The sequence below is a fragment of the Salvelinus fontinalis genome, chromosome 14, assembly GCF_029448725.1.
Source record: "Salvelinus fontinalis isolate EN_2023a chromosome 14, ASM2944872v1, whole genome shotgun sequence".
NCBI classification, from domain to species: Eukaryota; Metazoa; Chordata; class Actinopteri; order Salmoniformes; family Salmonidae; genus Salvelinus; species Salvelinus fontinalis.
The window spans coordinates 27610847-27629547 of NC_074678.1; the positions used below are offsets into that span (position 1 = coordinate 27610847).

Genomic DNA, 18701 nt, shown 5'->3' on the forward strand with positions numbered 1-18701 from the left:
ATTAGAGCAGGAGACATTCCACAAGCAGGTGTGTGGTCACCTGGTGCTCACTGTCAGCTGGGAGGCTCTGCCTTAAGTCTCTCTTCATCTCTACAAATCCTCTCTTCAGACAGCTATACTGTGTGTGCTATACTCTCCTAAATTCTCCTTTCAATTGTCACTTTCTGTCTGTGACCTCTCTCAAAGTGCCTTAAAACAAGCTAATGGTTGAGGAAATTGAGTTTCACCCATAGGAGGGAAAAGCTGTGCCAAAGGGAACTTTTTTGGATTCATACACTGGGTACCTTACATCCAGCAGGGCTTAATGATGATTTTGACATGAGGGTCATGTTTCAATCTGATTTCCACGATCCCTGGCTATGTGGTTCTTGTAATTTATGACAGTTCTTTAATCCGTTACCCCCTTACTATGCTGAACAAACACAATATGTAAAGTGTTGGTCCCATGTTTCATGAGCTGAAATAAAAGATCCAACTTTTTCTATATGCACAAAAAATTTATTTCTCTCAAATTTTGAGCACAAATTTGTTTACATCCCTGTTAGAGAGCATTTCTCCTTTCCCAAAATAATCCATCCACCTGACATGTGTGGCATACCAAGAAGCTGATTAAACAGCATGATCATTACACAGGTGCACCTTGTGCTGGGGACAATAAAACCGCACTCTAAAATATGCAGTTTTGTCTTACAACATAATGCCACAGATGTCTCAAGTTTTGCGGGAGCGTGCAACTGTTAAGAGAATTCAATGTTAATTTCTCTACCATATGCCACCTCCAACGTTATTTTAGAGAATTTGGCGTGTATCCACACCAGCCCAGGAACTACACATCCGGCTTCTTTACCTGTGGGATTGTCTGAGACCACCCACCCGGACAGATGATGAAACTGAAGAGTATTTCTGTCTGTAATATGGCGCTTTTGTGGTGAAAAACTCATTTTGATTGGCTGGGCCTGGCTCCCCAGTGGATGGGCCTGGCTCCCAAGTGGGTGGACCTACCCAAGCTAAAAATAAAAGTATATTTTAATATGTTGCAAGTATACTTGCAACAAGTAATAGACAGTACTTCAAATGTGTGATGTACTTTTCTAGTATATCTTAAGTGTACTATAAATATTCTATCATTACACTTCAACATTTTTATTAAATGTGTACTTTATATTCATTGTTTTTTCAGTCTTAATATATTATAAATATGTTATTAAAAGTGTAGTTTAAATTCATTGTTTTTCCAGTCTGTTAGTATACTATAAATATACTATCATCAACTTTCAATATGCTTATTAAAAGTGTACTTTAAATGAATTGTTTTTCAATATTTAAGTATACTATGTTCACTATCATTAAACTTAAATTTCAAACATTTTAATTGTAATTTAGTATATTCATTCAAAATACACTTGGACTTGTATTTAAGTTTAAGAATCTATTTTATGTAACTCTGCTTGTGAGTGATCAAGTGCACTATAGGTATACAGTAACTTGCAAAAGTATTCATACCCCCTGGAATGGGATTAATATTTATTTTTTATTTTATTTTTTTATTTCACCTTTAACCAGGTAGGCTAGTTGAGAACAAGTTCTCATTTACAACTGCGACCTGGCCAAGATAAAGCAAAACAGTGCAGCACAAACAACAACACAGAGTTACACATGGAATAAACAAACATACAGTCAATAATCAATAATACAATAGAAAAAGTCTATATACAGTGTGTGCAAATGAGGTAGGATAACGGAGGTAAGGCAATAAATAGGCCATAGTGGAAAAATAATTACAATATAGCTATTAAACACTGGAGTGATAGATGTGCAGAAGATGAGTGTACAAGTAGAGATACTGGGGTGCAAAGGAGCAAAATAAATAAAATAGATAACAGTATGGGGATGAGGTAGTTGGATGGGCTAATTACAGATGGGCTATGTACTGTACATGTGCCGTAATCTATGAGCTGCTCTGACAGCTGGTGCTTAAAGTTAGTGAGGGAGATATGAGTCTCCGGCTTCAGTGATTTGTGCAGTTCGTTCCAGTCAGTGGCAGCAGAGAACTGGAAGGAAAGGCGGCCGAACGAGGAATTGGCTTTGGGGGTGACCAGTGAAATATACCTGCTGGAGCGTGTGCTACGTGTGGGTGCTGCTATGGTGACCAGTGAGCTGAGATAAGGCGGAGCTTTACCTAGCAAAGACTTATAGATGACCTGGAGCCAGTGGGTTTGGCAACGAATATGAAGCGAGGGCCAGCCAACGAGAGCATACAGGTCGCAATGGTGGGTAGTACATGGGGCTTTGGTGACAAAACGGATGGCACTGTGATAGATTGCATCAAATTTGCTGAGTAGAGTGTTGGAGGCTATTTTGTAAATGACATCGCAAAAGTCAAGGATCGGTAGGATGGTCAGTTTTACAAGGATATGGTTGGCAGCATGAGTGAAGGATGCTTTATTGCGAAATAGGAAGCCGATTCTAGATTTAATTTTGGATTGGAGATGCTACTGTGAGTCTGGAAGGAGAGTTTACAGTCTAACCATATACCTAGGTATTTGCAGTTGTCGACATATTCTAAGTCAGAACCATCCAGAGTAGTGATGCTGGGCGGGCGGGCAGGTGTGGGCAGCGATCGGTTTTACTTGCATTTAAGAGCAATTGGAGGCCACGGAAGGAGAGTTGTATGGCATTGAAGCTAGTCTGGAGGTTTGTTAACACAATGTCCTTCCAGGATACCCGGGCCAGGTCGATTAGAAAGGCCTGCTCGCTGAAGTGTTTTCGGGAGCGTTTGACAGTGATGAGGGGTGGTTGTTTGACCTCAGACCCGTTACGGACGCAGGCAATGAGGCAGTGATCGCTGAGATCCTGGTTGAAGACAGCAGAGGTGTATTTGGAGGTCAGGTTGGTTAGGATGATATGAGGGTGCCCGTGTTTACGGATTTGGGGTTGTACCTGGTAGGTTCATTGATAATATGTGTGCGATTGAGGGCATCAAGTTTAGATTGTAGGATGGCCGGGGTGTTAAGCATGTCCCAGTTTAGGTCACCTAACAGCACGAGCTCTGAAGAAAGATGGGGGGCAATAAATTCACATATGGTCTCCAGGGCACAGCTGGGGGCAGAAGGTGGTCTAGCGCAAGCGGCAACGGTGAGAGACTTGTTTCTGGAAAGGTGGATTTTTAAAAGCAGGAGCTTTAATTGAATGGTCATTTCTTGTCAACAATGAACTCAAAATACTCTGTAATGTCAAAGTGGAAGAAAAAGTCCAAAACAAAAATTAAGATTAATAAAAATTAGATAACTAAAATGTAGTCGTTGTATAAGTATTCAGACCTTTTGTTTAGGCAAGCCTAAATTAGTTTTTGGCTTAACAAATCACATACAGTCATATGAAAAAGTTTGGGCACCCCTCTGAGGCTGCATAATAATTTACTCTGTCGTCACAGAAAATGATCACAGTGGCATGCCATTCATTTTCTAATAAAAGCTGAGTACTGGGGTATTGTCCAGACAAAGATTTTTAGTGTAGCAATATTAAGTTGTATGAAATTAAATCAGATGTGAAAAATAGGCTATGCAAAAATGTGGGTACCCTTGTCATTCTGTTGATTTGAATACCTGTAACTACTTAGCACTGATTAATTGGAACACACAATTGGTTTGGTGAGCTCATTAAGCCTTGAACTTCATAGACAAGTGCATCCAATCATGAGAAAAGGTATTTAAGGTGGCCAATTGCAAGTTGTTGTTCTCTTTGACTCTCCTCTGAAGAGTGGCAACATGGGGGCCTCAAAACAACTCTCAAATGACCTGAAAACAAAGATTGTTCAACATTATGGTTTAGAGGAAGGCTACAATAAGCTATCGCAGAGATTTAAGCTGTCAGTGTCCACTGTGAGGAACATAGTGAGGAAATGGAAGACCACAGGCACAGTTCTTGTTAAGGCCAGAAGTGGCAGGCCAAGTAAAATATCGGAGAGGCAAAGGCGAAGGATGGTGAGAACGGTCAAAAACAGCCCACAGACCACCTCCAAAGACCTACAACATCATCTTGCTGCAGATGGTGTCACTGTGCATCGTTCAACAATTCAGCGCACTTTGAACAAGGAGAAGCTGTATGGGAGAGTGATGCGGTAGAAGCCTTTTCTGCACACACGCCACAAACAGAGTCGCTTGAGGTATGCAAACGCACATTTGGACAAGCCAGCTTCATTTTGGAATAAGGTGCTGTGGACTGATGAAACAAAGATTGAGTTATTTGGTCATAACAAGGGACGTTATGCATGGCGGCAAAAGAACACAGCGTTCCAAGAAAAACACTTGCTACCCACTGTCAAATTTGGTGGGGGTTCCATCATGCTGTGGGGCTGTGTGGCCAGTGCCGGTACTGGGAATCTTGTTAAAGTTGAGGGTCGCATGGATTCCACTCAATATCAGCAGATTCTTGGGAATAATGTTGAAGAATCAGTCACAAAGTTGAAGTTACGCCGGCGCTGGATATTTCAACAAGACAACGACCCAAAACACTGCTCAAAATCTACCCGGGCATTTATGCAGAGGAACAAGTACAATGTTCTGGAATGGCCATCCCAGTCCCCAGACCTGAATATCATTGAGAATCTGTGGGATGATTTGAAGCGGGCTGTCCATGCTCGGCAACCATCAAACCTAACTGAACTGGAGATGTTTTGTAAGGAGGAATGGTCCAAAATACCTTCATCCAGAATCCAGACACTCATTAGAGGCTATGGGAAGCGTCTAGAGGCTGTTATTTTAGCCAAAGGAGGCTCTACTAAATATTGATGTGATTTTTCTATTGGGGTGCCTAAATTTATGCACCTGTCTAATTATGTTTTGATGCATATTGCACATTTTCTGTTAATCCAATAAACCTCATTTCACAACTGAAATATTACTGTGTCCATCACTTATTTGATAGATAAAAATGAAATTGCTGATCCAAACACCCAATTATTTATAAATGGAAATCATGGAAATTGTCAGGGGTGCCCAAACTTTTTCATACGACTGTATAAAGTAATACTGCAAAAAAAATGGCCTTAAGCAAAACCTTATGTTTGGGGCAAATCCAACAGATCACATCACTGAGTAACTGCCGCCTTATTTTCAAGCATGGTGGTTGGTGGCTACATCACAGTATGGGTATGCTTGACATCGGCAAATACTGGGGAGTTTTTCCAGTTAAAAAGTAATGGGATAGAGCTAAGCATAAGCAAAATCCTAAAGGAAAACTTGCTTCAGTCTGCTTTACAACATACATTGCGAGAGGAATTCACCTTTCAGCAGGACAATAACCAACAACACAAGGCTAAATCTACACTGGAGTTGCTTACCAAGAAGACAGTGAATGTTCCTGAGGGGCCAAGTTACAGTTTTGACTTAAATCTGCTTGTTTTAAAATAGCTGTGTAGCCATGAGCACCAACATCTTGACAGAGCTTGAATTATGAAAATAATATAGGGCTAATATTGCACAAGAAGACTCACCTCTGTAATCGCTGCCAAAGGTGTTTCTAGCAGGTATTGACTCAGGGAGCTGAATACAATTTTTTTTATTGAAATCTTCCACTTTGACAAAGTATTTTGTGTAGATTGTTGACCAAAAATTACAATTAAATTTGTTTTAGTCCCACTTTGTTAAATCAAAATGTGAATAAATCCAAGGGGTATGAATACCTTTGCAAAGCTGTCATCAAGGTGAAGGGTGGCTACTTTGAAGAATCTTAAATATAAAATATATTTTGATTTGTTTAACACTTTTTTGGTTACTACATGATTCCATATGTGTTATTTCATAGTTTTGATGTCTTCACTATTATTCTACAATATAGAAAATAGTAAAAACAAAGAAAAACCCTTGAATGAGTAGGCGTTGACTGGTCCTGTATTTAAAGTATACTTTCAAAAACTAATGTGCACAAAAAAAAATCATATTTCCCAGCATCCTTTTCTGCAGCTGAAGTTTTGATTTATACTATGATATTGCTCCTAATATTTAGTTTATTCAAATATTTTGATGTTCATTTTCAAACTGAATAATGTTGTACTTTTAATTACAGATTACACATTTTATTGAAATGTTCATTTATTTCCGAAATGTGAACCACTAAAGTGTGAAATGCCAATGGTGCACAGTTCACAAAAACGTCCCTTAAAAATTTCTGCTCCAGCCACAACTCCTTTGTAAATAGCATGTTAAAATTGTCTGAGAAGATGCCTCGGTTAATCGAGGAAAGAAAGTATGCTTGAAACACATTATAAATATACTTTTTTTGTAAATAAAATACATTAATTTTATTTCAAATACCATTTTAGTATATTTCTAATTTATGAGAAATATACATAAAATGTACTTAATGCATAGATTAGGTTCTAATTTATTTATTTCAATTGACTGATTTCCTTATATGAACTGTAACTCTGTAAAACCGTAGAAATTGTTGCATGTTGCGTTTATATTTTGGTTCAGTATAGTTCTCATATTTTTTTTAATGTTTGTCCTGGTTGTGACACCTGATCCTTGTTTGTTAAGTGTTTATATTTCATGTTAAAAATACATGATAAAACATTTCAAACTATCTAAAAAATAATAATGTAAACATTTACACATCAGTACATTTTTTACTTAAAAAATTCCACCCCAAAACTATATTTTGGTATTAGTTTCATTAGTCCATTGTTGATATAGTCTCAACATGTTTTGCATGTCAGCAATCACATTTTCAAGATATATAACTTTCAAAATACAGAAATACAGCTGGTATCATGCAAATGCATCAAACCGATGTGCCTCCTGGCACTGTGTTTTAACCCAAGTGTTGCTCATCATGTCTGACTGCATTGACACACGTTGGCTATAAGTGGCTCTTCATCTCCTGCACCTCAGCTACAGTTGGGTGTACGACAGATTCTCCTCAGTTACTGAGGGAATGGTAGTCTATTGTAGATGTTGACATCATAAACTATATCATTAGCAACTTTGTGAGTACATACAGCAGTTGCTCTGTATCAACTTTGACGGAGAGCAGAGAGAAAGAGGAAGAAAGGACGGTTCTCTTTCTCAGAATATTTTACTTTACATATTGTAGAAGGGCAGAGAAGAGAAAATATCCATTTACCTCCGCCTGGTTGAAAGACTCTCCTCTGTCTCGTTCGTCACCAGGATGTGGCTGGAGCCTCCCTGGCTTGCCTCATGCATTACCTCAATCTGGGGACAGAAACACAGAGTGATGCAGTCATGGATACTGTAGGTGGAGGAAGGGTCACGCACATATACCTTGGAGGCCCCTATTTCCTTTCAAATATCACACTCCTGGTCCAAGAGCGTTGTGCCATAACTGCAATGTTGCTGGTTTGAATTCTAGAGCCAACTGGGTGAAACATCTGCCGATGTGCCCTTGAGCAAGGCACTTAACCCTAATTGCTCCTGTAAGTCGCTCTGGATAAGAGTTACTGCTAAATGACAAAAATGTAAATGTTATTAGATAAGATGAGATACTTATCATGCATGACTAGTATGGCACATTATTGATATTCATCAGACAGACATGATGTTGTCAGGGAAAAAATTGCATAATTGATTTCAAATAGGGCTCTAGGTTTTCTTATCTCCACATGTTTCAGCTGGGGAAAGGCAGGAAACAGAAGATAGTAAAACTGGACACCCCAATGACTTTCTCTCCCAGACTCCTCACTGACCATGTCACGTTCGTCGTAGTGAGGAGACCAAAGCGTAGCGTGATGTGAATACATCTTCTTTAATGAAACGAAGAACACTTAACAAACTAATACAAAACGAACATGAAGCTAAGAATAACGATGGCAGACATGCAACATCTCATAGACAATCACCCACAAACCAAACTGGAAAATGGCAACCTAAATAGGATCCCCAATCAGAGACAACGATAAACAGCTGCCTCTGATTGGGAACCATAGACATAATGCCTAGACTACACACACACACCTAGACATACCCAAAACCCTAGACAAGACAAAAACACACATACCACCCTCGTCACACCCTGACCTAACCAAAATAATAAAGAAAACAAAGATAACTAAGGTCAGGGCGTGACAGACCAAGAGTTCTGTTCTAATAAATGATAAAATAACTATATTGGCGGAACACTGTCATAAAAATGGACCAGTGGCTAGCCACCAAGAAAAAATGGTTGTTGTTGTTGTAGATGAGTTTGAACCATTCAGGTTCAATTGTCTAGAGTTCATCAGATCTTACCTTGAGGCCCCCTTTGACTTTGCGACTTAAATGTTTCTTTTTGGCAAGCTCAGCCTCCGTGGGCTGCTTTGTGGCACTGGAGTTCTCTGAGGTCCTTCGACTGAGTGCTGGTAATGGTTACAGAACAGGGATGGGAAAAAGAAGAAAGAGAAACATAAGTCCTGTTTCCATTCTCTATGTGTGGAACAACAGCAGAAGGCCCTGGCCCAAAGCCATGTCCTCTTCCTGTCGTAGTACCGCAGTGAATACAATAAACTTCCTTTACAAGGCTAAGGCATCAGGATGTAAGGTTTTAAACATATGCTTTGTCTAAAACTAGAAAATGACTACTTCCTGGCAAGTAAAGTATAGTATATAGACTATCTTTCAGTTTGAATAGCAATGAATAGGCTCTACATTGATGGTCTTGTGTTGAGGGTAGGTAAAGTTTGTGGTTAGGTCAACGTGGGGGAGACTTACCAGGGGCAGGGCCGGTGGTCCTGGGTGTTTTGGAGGGCGCGTGGCGATTGGGAGAAGACTCAGGCCGGGGTGCCACAGGCTGGATGGGCCGGGTCTGTTTCGCCGACAGCTTCTTCAGACTGACCTGTCTCTTCTCAAACATCTCCTGTACATCGTCCAACCTTTTTAGAGCCTTCTTTACATTGGCCTGAGGGAAAGCACAATACGAGTGGTAAAAAAATAGAACAATTGTTAATCAGTAGGCTGACAACTCCAGGAACTAGGATTCCATGAGTGATTTAAGGGACCACTGCACATACCTTGACTTCAGCGTTGAGGACTAGCTCATACTGGTTGTGGATGTTCTTGAGGTCACTCAGTTGGTTCTCCTTGGCCGTCTCCAGGAACTTCTCAATGTCCTGCAGCGCTGCCTCAGCCCCATCCTGGGACTGGCACTTGTCCACTGCCTGAGAGGCCAGCAGATACACCCCCGACTCACACCACTGGTTCACCTGCAACCACCAGAGAACACATGGATGAATAAACAATAACTACAGTATGTACTGTCGAGGCTCCACATCAGTAGTATATATCTATGCTCATTGGCATGGCACTATCTCTTTTGAACAACTATACATAACATTTGCAGTAGCGGTGCGTGGGTAAAATCACTGGGGAAGCCAAATCAGGGGGAAAAAAGCATTATTGCAACCTATGTGTTGTGATAATTGTGTTGTTTGCTCTATAACCTGTTAGTTAATATGCCTTGACACTGTGACCAAGACAATAAGAAGCCACAGTGGCAAAATAAATTCAACCACACTTTTGTTTCATCACAAAACCAGGGAGCAACATCTGCCCTGTGAAGTCCACAAAACATAATGCATGTAACAAACAGTTACATTACCTACAGCACAGTCAAGCAAGTTAATGTTTCCAACATTTTCAGACTACTAAACAACTATTTATTTAAAACCACTGAGAGGTCCTGCAAGTCGCAAATATTAACCAGGCGCTGCCTCCACTATTCCAGCACTTTTTCAACATAATCTAATTACCTATGCTTAGTCTAAAACAGTGATAACTAAAATATACCAAAAATGATTTATTCCAATCAACATAAGCTAAATATGATGTGGGCTGTCCATGGTACTGATTTGTGTGTGTGTGTGTGTGTGTGTGTGTGTGTGTGTGTGTGCGTGCGTGCGTGCGTGCGTGCGTGCGTGTGCAAGTAGAAAAGAACATGTCGACTCACCCTACCTGTAGAGAAACACCAATGCCATCCTCCTCTTTCATGTTGCCTAAACAGTCTATGACTCTGTCATACACGCTGTTACAGGCTTTGGTTTTTCCATTTTATATTTTGAGGTTGGACGTTAGCACGAGGGGCACACCAATTAGTGTCACCTCATTAGTCAGTCTGTGTTACGCCTGTTCTGGTTGGTCATCTTGTTAGATGGAAGGTGTTTCACCTGGTTGGCCCAGGTGCTATTTCAGAGTGGCTGGCCAAGTGCTCCAGTTGTCTTGAGAGATGTGGAGGGTCAACAACTCTAGTTATTATTATCTAGAAAACCGTTCCTTTGCCTGATTTCCCTGACTTTGTTTTGCTCCACCTTTTTGGTTTGCTTCCTGTCTTTAAGTTTGGTGTGGGTTTTTCTATTGTTTGCCTCTTCTTGGGCAAATTTAGTGGGCGCTCATGGTGGGTTCCAGTTGTTGCTAGTCAACTTTCAGTGGACACCCCCATGAGTGTCTTTCAGAACGCCTCCTAAAACCCCACCTGTTTCATTTTGGTTATTGGTCAGTGACTCTTTGTTAGTTCCATCTTCTGTTTGAGCGACATTTTTTGTTTTCTTGCGGGAGAATGTAACAACACTTTTAGTTTTTATTGTCCTAGGCTACCTGGCTAAAATGCTTGCTCGCTAGCCTAACTTCCTTTTATGAGCAACGATGTTCCAGGCAAGCTAGTTAACATTAGCCCAACGTTACTACATCTAGATACATGTTGAACTTCAATCCTCTCATGCCAGGGACACAATGTATGAATTTATGGTTGGATCAGAATTTATGTTATAATCATTGGCCAGTACAGAGAATTAAGTGAAACCACATGTTAAAATCCCTATCTCCATCCATTGCTAGTTTAAGAAAGAGACAATTTTAGCTAGCTAGCCACCGAAGGACACCAACACAAAAATATTAAACAATTCCAGTTTTCTGTCAATGAAGTCTGGCTTCAAATGTGATGTGATTGGTGTGAAGTCAAATCCAAACTGGCTTCCCTTGACACTTTCTTTTGGTGCACTAGGACCATTCACAGCTGAGCTCCCTCTGTTTAACTCAACGCTGATTGGCAACAAAAAAAAATTATCAAGGGAGGCCAAATGCTCATCGGCTTCCCTTGCATGCAATGGTATGTGCTGCAACAATGTCATAGTATTTTTGACCAGACTGTATCAGATACATGGGCTACACATAAAGAGACAGAGTGGAGCTGTTTAGTTCACTTGGATGCTTTCTCTTGTGAGATACATTCAGCCTCGTGCGAATTGAAGGACATTTATGAAACACAGAGACGAAAGATACATTATTTTGTTTCTTTTTCTATTTGTGGTGGCATTTAAACAATATGTAAATCTTCATCCAGGCATGTTGTACTGTTTACAACAAGTTTTTGGTTTGGTATGTGGTTATCACCTACATGGAAGATTAAAGAATACCTCATGATAGGCAGTAGACCACAGTATTTACAAAGAGACTTTGCATCTATATTTTTTATAGCTGTTTATTTACCACAAACTGATGCTGGCACTAAGGCCGCACTCAACAAGCTGTATAGAGCCATAAGCAAACAAGAAAATGCTCACCCGGAGTCGGTGCTCCTAGTGGCCGGTCACTTTAAAGCAGGAAAACTGAAATCCATTTTACCTAATTTCTACCAGCATGTCACCTGTGCAACTGGAGGCGAAAAAAACTCTGGTTCACCTTTACTCCACACACAGAGACACGTACAAAGCTCTCCCACACCCTCCATTTGTCAAATCGGACCATTACTTTATCCTCCTGATTCCTGCTTACAAGCAAAAACTCAAACAGGAAGTACCAGTGACACCCTCAATATGGAAGTGGTCTGCTGAAGTGGATGCTAAAGATGGCGCCGATAGAGATGGTCGCCTTGCTTCGCGTTCTTAGGAAACTATGCAGTATTTCGTTTTTTTAATGAATTATTTCTTACATTGTTACCCCAGGAGATCTTAAGTCTTATTACATACAGCCGGGAAGAACTATTGGATATAAGAGCAACGTCAATTTACCAACATTACGACCAGGAATACGACTTTCCCAAAGCGGATCCTCTGTTCGGACCACCACCCAGGACATTGGATCTGATCCCAGTAGGCGACCCAAAACAACGGCGCCGCAGAAGGGGCAGACAGAGCGTTCTTCTGGTCAGCCTCCATAGAGGGGCACATCGCTCACCGCTCCAGAGTATACTACTCGCCAATGTTCAGTCTCTTGACAACAAGGTAGACGGAATTCGAGCAAGGGTTGCCTTCCAGAGAGACATCAGAAATTGTAACATTCTCTGTTTCACGGAAACATGGCTCACTCGGGATATGTTATTAGAGTCGGTACATCCACCCGGTTTCTTCACGCATCGCACCGACAGAAAGAAACATCTCTCTGGTAAGAAGAAGGGCGCGGGTGTATGCCTTATGATTAACGAGTCGTGGTGTAATCATAACAACATACAGGAACTCAAGTCCTGTTGTTTACCTGACCTAGAATTCCTTACAATCAAATGCCGACCACATTATCTACCAAGAGAATTCTCTTCGATTATAATCACAGCCGTGTATATCCCCCTGTCATGACGTTGGCCTGTGGGTGAGGTTTATGACCACCCCCATAAATACCTTTCTCCATTTCCTCTCTCTTGACTCTACAGAAGGACTCTTGAAAAGCCTTTGTTAACCTGTTGGGGATGGGGGCGCTGTTTAGACTACTTATGCTAATTTGGCTAATTTTTTAAACGGCTTCCCACAAAATCCTTGATCGTACAATATGCATATTATTATTATTATTGGATAGAAAACAGTCTATAGTTTCTATAGGAGTTGAAATTTTGTCTCTAAGTGGAACAGAGCCCATTCTACAGCAATTTCCCTGACATGGAGTCAGATTTGAGAAATGTTGGCCACTGTTCTGAAGTCATTTAAAAGGGCACTGTCGTTGCTATGACTATACGGACACTTCTTACGTCTTCCCCTGGATGCCTTTACGTGATGACGATTCCAACGGGGTCGATTGCGCGTTCACAGGCCCTACAAATGAAAAAACCCTGAAGCTAGTCATTCTTTGGGAGCTGCGTCATGAGCCAAGAGGACACCGGCGCGCACCTGTTCCAAGCGTTAGTTTAGCCTGTTATATTTCTCCGGTCATCTTTTCACTCGTTATAGGAGTTAAAAACATCATAAGGTAGTTAATTTAAAGCGTTTTATAGCAATTTATATCCGTTTAGTGCGATTTTGGGACATTTATTTTTGCAACGATGTGAAAAGTTGGGCACGCTTTTCAGTTCATCCCGAACGCAGTTGACATTTCCACATGGCAAGAGGACAGCTTTCCACCAAAAGACGATTTCTCCCAAGAAAGGATCCTTTGCCCAAGATACTGATGGAAGAACAGCTCAAGGTAGGACATTTTTATTATGATAAATCGTGTTTCTGTCGAAACATTTTAGTGGCTTAGGACGCCATGTTTTTTGACGTAGCTTCGCTTGGCGCAAACTGTATTGAAAAGTAAGGATAAATTAAAAAATGTAATAACGCAATTGTATTAAGAATTAAATTGTCTATCAATCCCTGTCCACCCTGTATTTTTTAGTCACGTTTATGAGTATTTATGTATAAGAGTAGATCACTGTCTAAGTGGCGCAAGGACATTTTCTGACCAACTGAGCTACATTTCACATTGTCTAACCATGATTTTGGGGGCTAAATATAAACATTTTCGATCAAACTGTATATGCATGTTGTAATGTGATGTTACAGGAGTGTCATCGGAAGAATTCTGAGAAGGTTAGTGAAAAAATTAATATCTTTTGGCGATGTTGACTTTTATCGCTCACTTTGGCTAGAATCAATGCTGGGCTGCTAATTGCTATGTGCTAAGCTAATATAACGATTTATTGTGTTTTCGCTGTAAGACACTTAGAAAATCTGAAATATTGTCTGTATTCACAGGATCTGTGTCTTTCGATTCGTGTATGCTGTGTATTTTTACGAAATGTTTGATGATTAGTAGTTAGGTAAACACGTTGCTCATTGTAATTATTCTAGTCCATTTGTGATGGTGGGTGCAATTGTAAACTATGCCATCTACCTGAAATATGCACTTTTTTCTAACAAAACCTATCCCATACCATAAATATGTTATCAGACTGTCATCTAATGAGTTTTTTTGTTGGTTAGGCGCTATAAATATCTTAGTTTAGCCGAATTGGTGATGGCTACTGGTGTTGGTGGACAAATAAAAGATGGTGGATTATGCTAATGTGTTTTTAGGTAATAGATGTACATCTTTACATATTGTGTCTTCCCTGTAAAACATTTTAAAAATCGGAAATGTTGACTGGATTCACAAGATCTGTGTCTTTCATTAGCTGTATTGGACTTTAATGTGTGAAAGTTAAATATTTAAAAAAAATATTTTTTTTGAATTTCGCGGCACTGGTTTTTCAGTGGGGGGGGGGGGGGGTGTGCCGCTAGCGCCACGCTGATCCTAGACAGGTTAAACATATAGAGTCTGGGAACATCAAAAGGTAGGGGGAAAGGAACCATGTTTCGGTAATCCAACCAGTTGAAAATATGCGTTGGTACTTAATGAATATTATGCCAGATCAGTTGGCATCTGAGACATTCTTACTAATGATTGAATGACATAAACTGGATCTTGGAAAGTCTACACATTATAGTTATCAGATTCACATGGAATTGTTGTGCAATTTAAATGTTTAAATATGAAACTATTTGTGAAAAGATTAAATGTAATTTCAGCTTCCAAATGAGATTATTGGGTTTTCATAAGGTTAAAGCTCTGCTCACTCAGTGGCCCGCCCATGTGAAGAGGCATTGGTTATAAACTATGAAACACGCCCTTCTCTCCCCTCCTATATAAAGCCTTTGACGAAAATGTAACTTTGTGATCCGAGGACGAGAGGACGATGATCCCCCACGTTGAAAGGGCTCAGATAATAACCTAACGAAATTAGCATCGAATTTCAATGTGAAGATGACAATCAACACACCGAAAGGTTGTACTTCAACTATACCAGCCAGAATATAGCATGAGCTAAAAGTATGGCAACTTGGTATGAACTTTAAACTCTTATTCATTCCAGAAGTGATACCTCCTAGCCGTTGAGTTAGCAGCGGCCGCTGTAAACGTGGGCTAGGAAAGGACGGACGACGTATCCAGTCTACCACACAACGACGATACTACAACATATCCAGTTTACCACCAGAGACACTATTCAAAGGACAAGGAAGATCTCTGTTGGGCAACACGGCCTTCCATCTACAACCAACCTATTGAAGCGCAGCTCAGAGTAAATATTTATTGCATTTTCCTTTTCCAAATGGGTGGTTATTTAGAATGTATAAGATTCTGTATTTACGATAGTATAGCTTCTCCCTTTGTTGTTCAATCCTCCCGCGCTTTCATTCAAATCCAACCCCCTCTTTGTAACCAGCCGTCATACAGGTTCCATTTTCTTGTAGGACATAATTAGTAATCAATGTATGATCCATTCTGTGTTTATGTAATTCTGTGTGATTATTTAGGTATTTAGTAAATAAATTATTAAACCAAAGATTTGTACTGCTGATTCAACTTGTTAGCCAGGGTTCGTGAAGATAACCAATAATTTACAACTTTCAGATGAGACTGAAACAAGGTGACGATTAAATATTGACTGCTATTGATGTAAAAGATTACCAGGTCTTTAAGAGTTTATTCGGGAAGATAACAGCTCTATAAACATTCTTCCGTGGTGCCCCGACTTTCTAGTTAATTACATTTACATGATTAGCTTAATCAGGTAATATTAATTACAGAGAAATTATTTTATAGAATAGCATGTCATATCACTTAATCAGGCAAAGCCAAAGACATGACACCCCCCAAAGCAGACACCTCAACGGCCCTGAAAGAACTTCACTGGACTCTATGTAAACTGGAAACCATATATCCTGAGGCTGAATTTATTGTAGCTGGGGATTTTAGTGAAGCTAATCTGAAAACAAGGCTCCCTAAATTTTATCAGCATATCAAATGCGCGACTCGGGCTAGCAGCATTCTGGATTATTGCTACTCTAACTTCCACGACGCATACACAACCCTCCCCTGCCCTCCATTCGGGCAAATCTGACCACAACTCCATTTTGTTGCTCCAAAAAACTAAAACAGGAAACGCCTGTGCTCAGGTCTGTTCAACGCTGGTCCGACCAATCGGATTCCACGCTTCAAGATTGCTCGATCACGGGACTGGGATATGTTCCGGATAGCCTCAGACAACAACATTGGTGTAAAGGCTGACTCGATGAGCGAGTTTATGAGCGAGTGTATCGGAGATGTTGTACACACGGTGACAGTTAAAACCTTCCCCAACCAGAAACTGTGGATTGATGGCAGCATTCGCACAAAACTGAAAGTGTGAACCAGTGCTAATAATCATGGCAAGGCGACCAAAAACATGACCGAATAAAAAAACAGTGTAGCTATTCCCTATTCCCTCAAACAAGCTAAGCGTCAGTATAGAGACAAAGTAGAGTCGCAATTCAACGGCTCAGACACAAGACGTATGTGAAAGGGTCTACAATCAATCACGGATTACAAAAAGAAAACCAGCCCCATCGCGGACACCAACGTCTTGCTCGCTATTAGGACAATACAGTGCCACTGACACGGCCCGCTACCAAAACCTATGGGCTCTCCTTCACGGCGGCCAACGTGAGTAAAACATTTAAACGTGTTAACCCTCGCAAGGCTGCCGGCCCAGATGGCATCCCTAGCCGCGTCCTCAGAGCATGCGCAGACCAGCTGGCTGGTGTGTTTACGGACATATTCAATCAATCCCTATCCCAGTCTGCTGTGCCCACATTCTTCAAGATGGCCACCATTGTTCCTGTTCCCAAGAAGCTAAGGTAACTGAGCTAAACGACTATCGCCCCGTAGCACTCACTTCTGTCATCATGAAGTGCTTTGAGAGACTAGTCAAGGATCATATCACCTCCAACTTACCTGTCACCCTAGACCCACTCCAATTTGCTTACCGTCCCAATAGGTCCACAGACAACGCAATCGCAAGCACACTGCACACTGCCCTAACCCATCTGGACAAGAGGAATACCTATGTAAGAATGCTGTTCATCATTCAGCATTTAACACCATAGTACTCTCCAAACTCGTCATTAAGCTCGAGACCCTGGGTCTCGACCCCACCCTGTACAACTGGGTCCTGGACATTCTGAAGGGCCGCCCCCAGGTGATTACCAACGACGGCGAGACGGCCTACAGGGAGGAGGTGAGGGCCCTCGGAGTGTGGTGTCAGAAAATTAACCTCACACTCAACGTCAACAAAACAAAGGAGATGATCGTGGACTTCAGGAAACAGCAGAGGGAGCACCCTCCTATCCACATCGACTGGACAGTAGTGGAGATGGTGGAAAGTTTTAAGTTCCTCGGCGTACACATCATGGACAAACTGAAATGGTCCACCCACACAGACGGCGTGGTGAAGAAAGCGCAACAGCGCCTCTTCAACCTCAGGAGGCTGAAGAAATTTGGCTTGTCACCAAAAACACTCACAAACTTTTACAGATGCACAATCGAGAGCATCCTGTAGGGCTGTATCACCGCCTGATACGGCAACTGCTCCACCCACAACCGTAAGGCTCTCCAGAGGGTAGTGAGGTCTGCACAAAGGATCACCGGGGGCAAACTACCTTCCCTCCAGGACACCTACAGCACCCAATGTCACAGGAAGTCCCAAAAAGATCACCAAGGACAACAACCAACCGAGCCACTGCCTGTTCACCCCGCTACCATCCAGAAGGCAAGGTCAGTACAGGTGCATCAAAGCTGGGACCGAGAGACTGAAAAACAGCTTCTATCTCAAGGCCATCAGACTGTTAAACAGCCATCACTAACATTGAGAGGCTGCTGCCAACATACTGACTCAAATCTATAGCCACTTTAATAATAAAAAATTGGATGTAATAAATGTATCACTAGTCACTTTAAACAATGCCACTTTATATAATGTTTACATACCCTACATTACTCATCTCATATGTATATACTCTTGCCTATGCCGTACGGCCATCGCTCATCCTTATATTTATATGTACATATTCTCATTGATCCATTTAACTTAAGATAGTTGTTGTGAAATTTTAGATTACTTGTTAGATATTACTGCACGGTCGGAACTAGAAGCACAAGCATTTCTCTACACTCGCATTAACATCTCCTTACCATGTGTATGTGACCAATAAAACATTTGATTTGATTTGTTTACAAGAGTGTGCAAAGCTTGTCCCAAAGCAAAGGGTGGCTACTTTGAAGAATCTAAAATCTAAAATAGATTTTGATTTGTTTAACACTTTTTTTGGTTACTACATGATTCCATATGTGTTATTTCATAGTTTTGATCTCTTTACTATTATTCTACAATGTAGACAATTGAAAAATAAAGAAAAACCCTTGAATGAGTAGACGTGTCCAAACTTTTGAAGTCATTGTGTTAGCTGTGTCGTTGGCTAGCTCCTCTGAACAACAGTGTCCTGACGAGAGAGCACATTTTTTTATGCCAGGTGAAATCGTGCACATTCTCTCATTGTTGTAGATGTATCCAAATAAATGTCACTAGAAAACAGCTTAAACAAATGCAAATGCAGCTACTTCGTTGTTATTCTGGCTGCACTGTTTGACGTGACCGTAAGTAAGCCGTCGTAG

At 40.9% G+C, this 18701-nt stretch overlaps 1 protein-coding gene across 8 annotated transcripts in view; it reads right to left on the bottom strand.

The window, feature by feature from the left end:
• The window catches only part of mcf2l2 (MCF.2 cell line derived transforming sequence-like 2), a 146438-nt gene that overhangs the window by 54085 nt on the left and 73652 nt on the right, over positions 1-18701 (bottom strand). For all 8 annotated transcript variants that reach the window (XM_055861143.1, XM_055861144.1, XM_055861146.1 and 5 more), the window contains 4 exons: positions 9005-9196; positions 8706-8892; positions 8247-8353; positions 7126-7214 (listed from right to left, as the gene is read on the bottom strand). In XM_055861143.1, coding sequence (XP_055717118.1) covers positions 7126-7214; positions 8247-8353; positions 8706-8892; positions 9005-9196 — 575 coding nt within the window. The remainder of the gene's footprint in view (positions 1-7125; positions 7215-8246; positions 8354-8705; positions 8893-9004; positions 9197-18701) is intronic.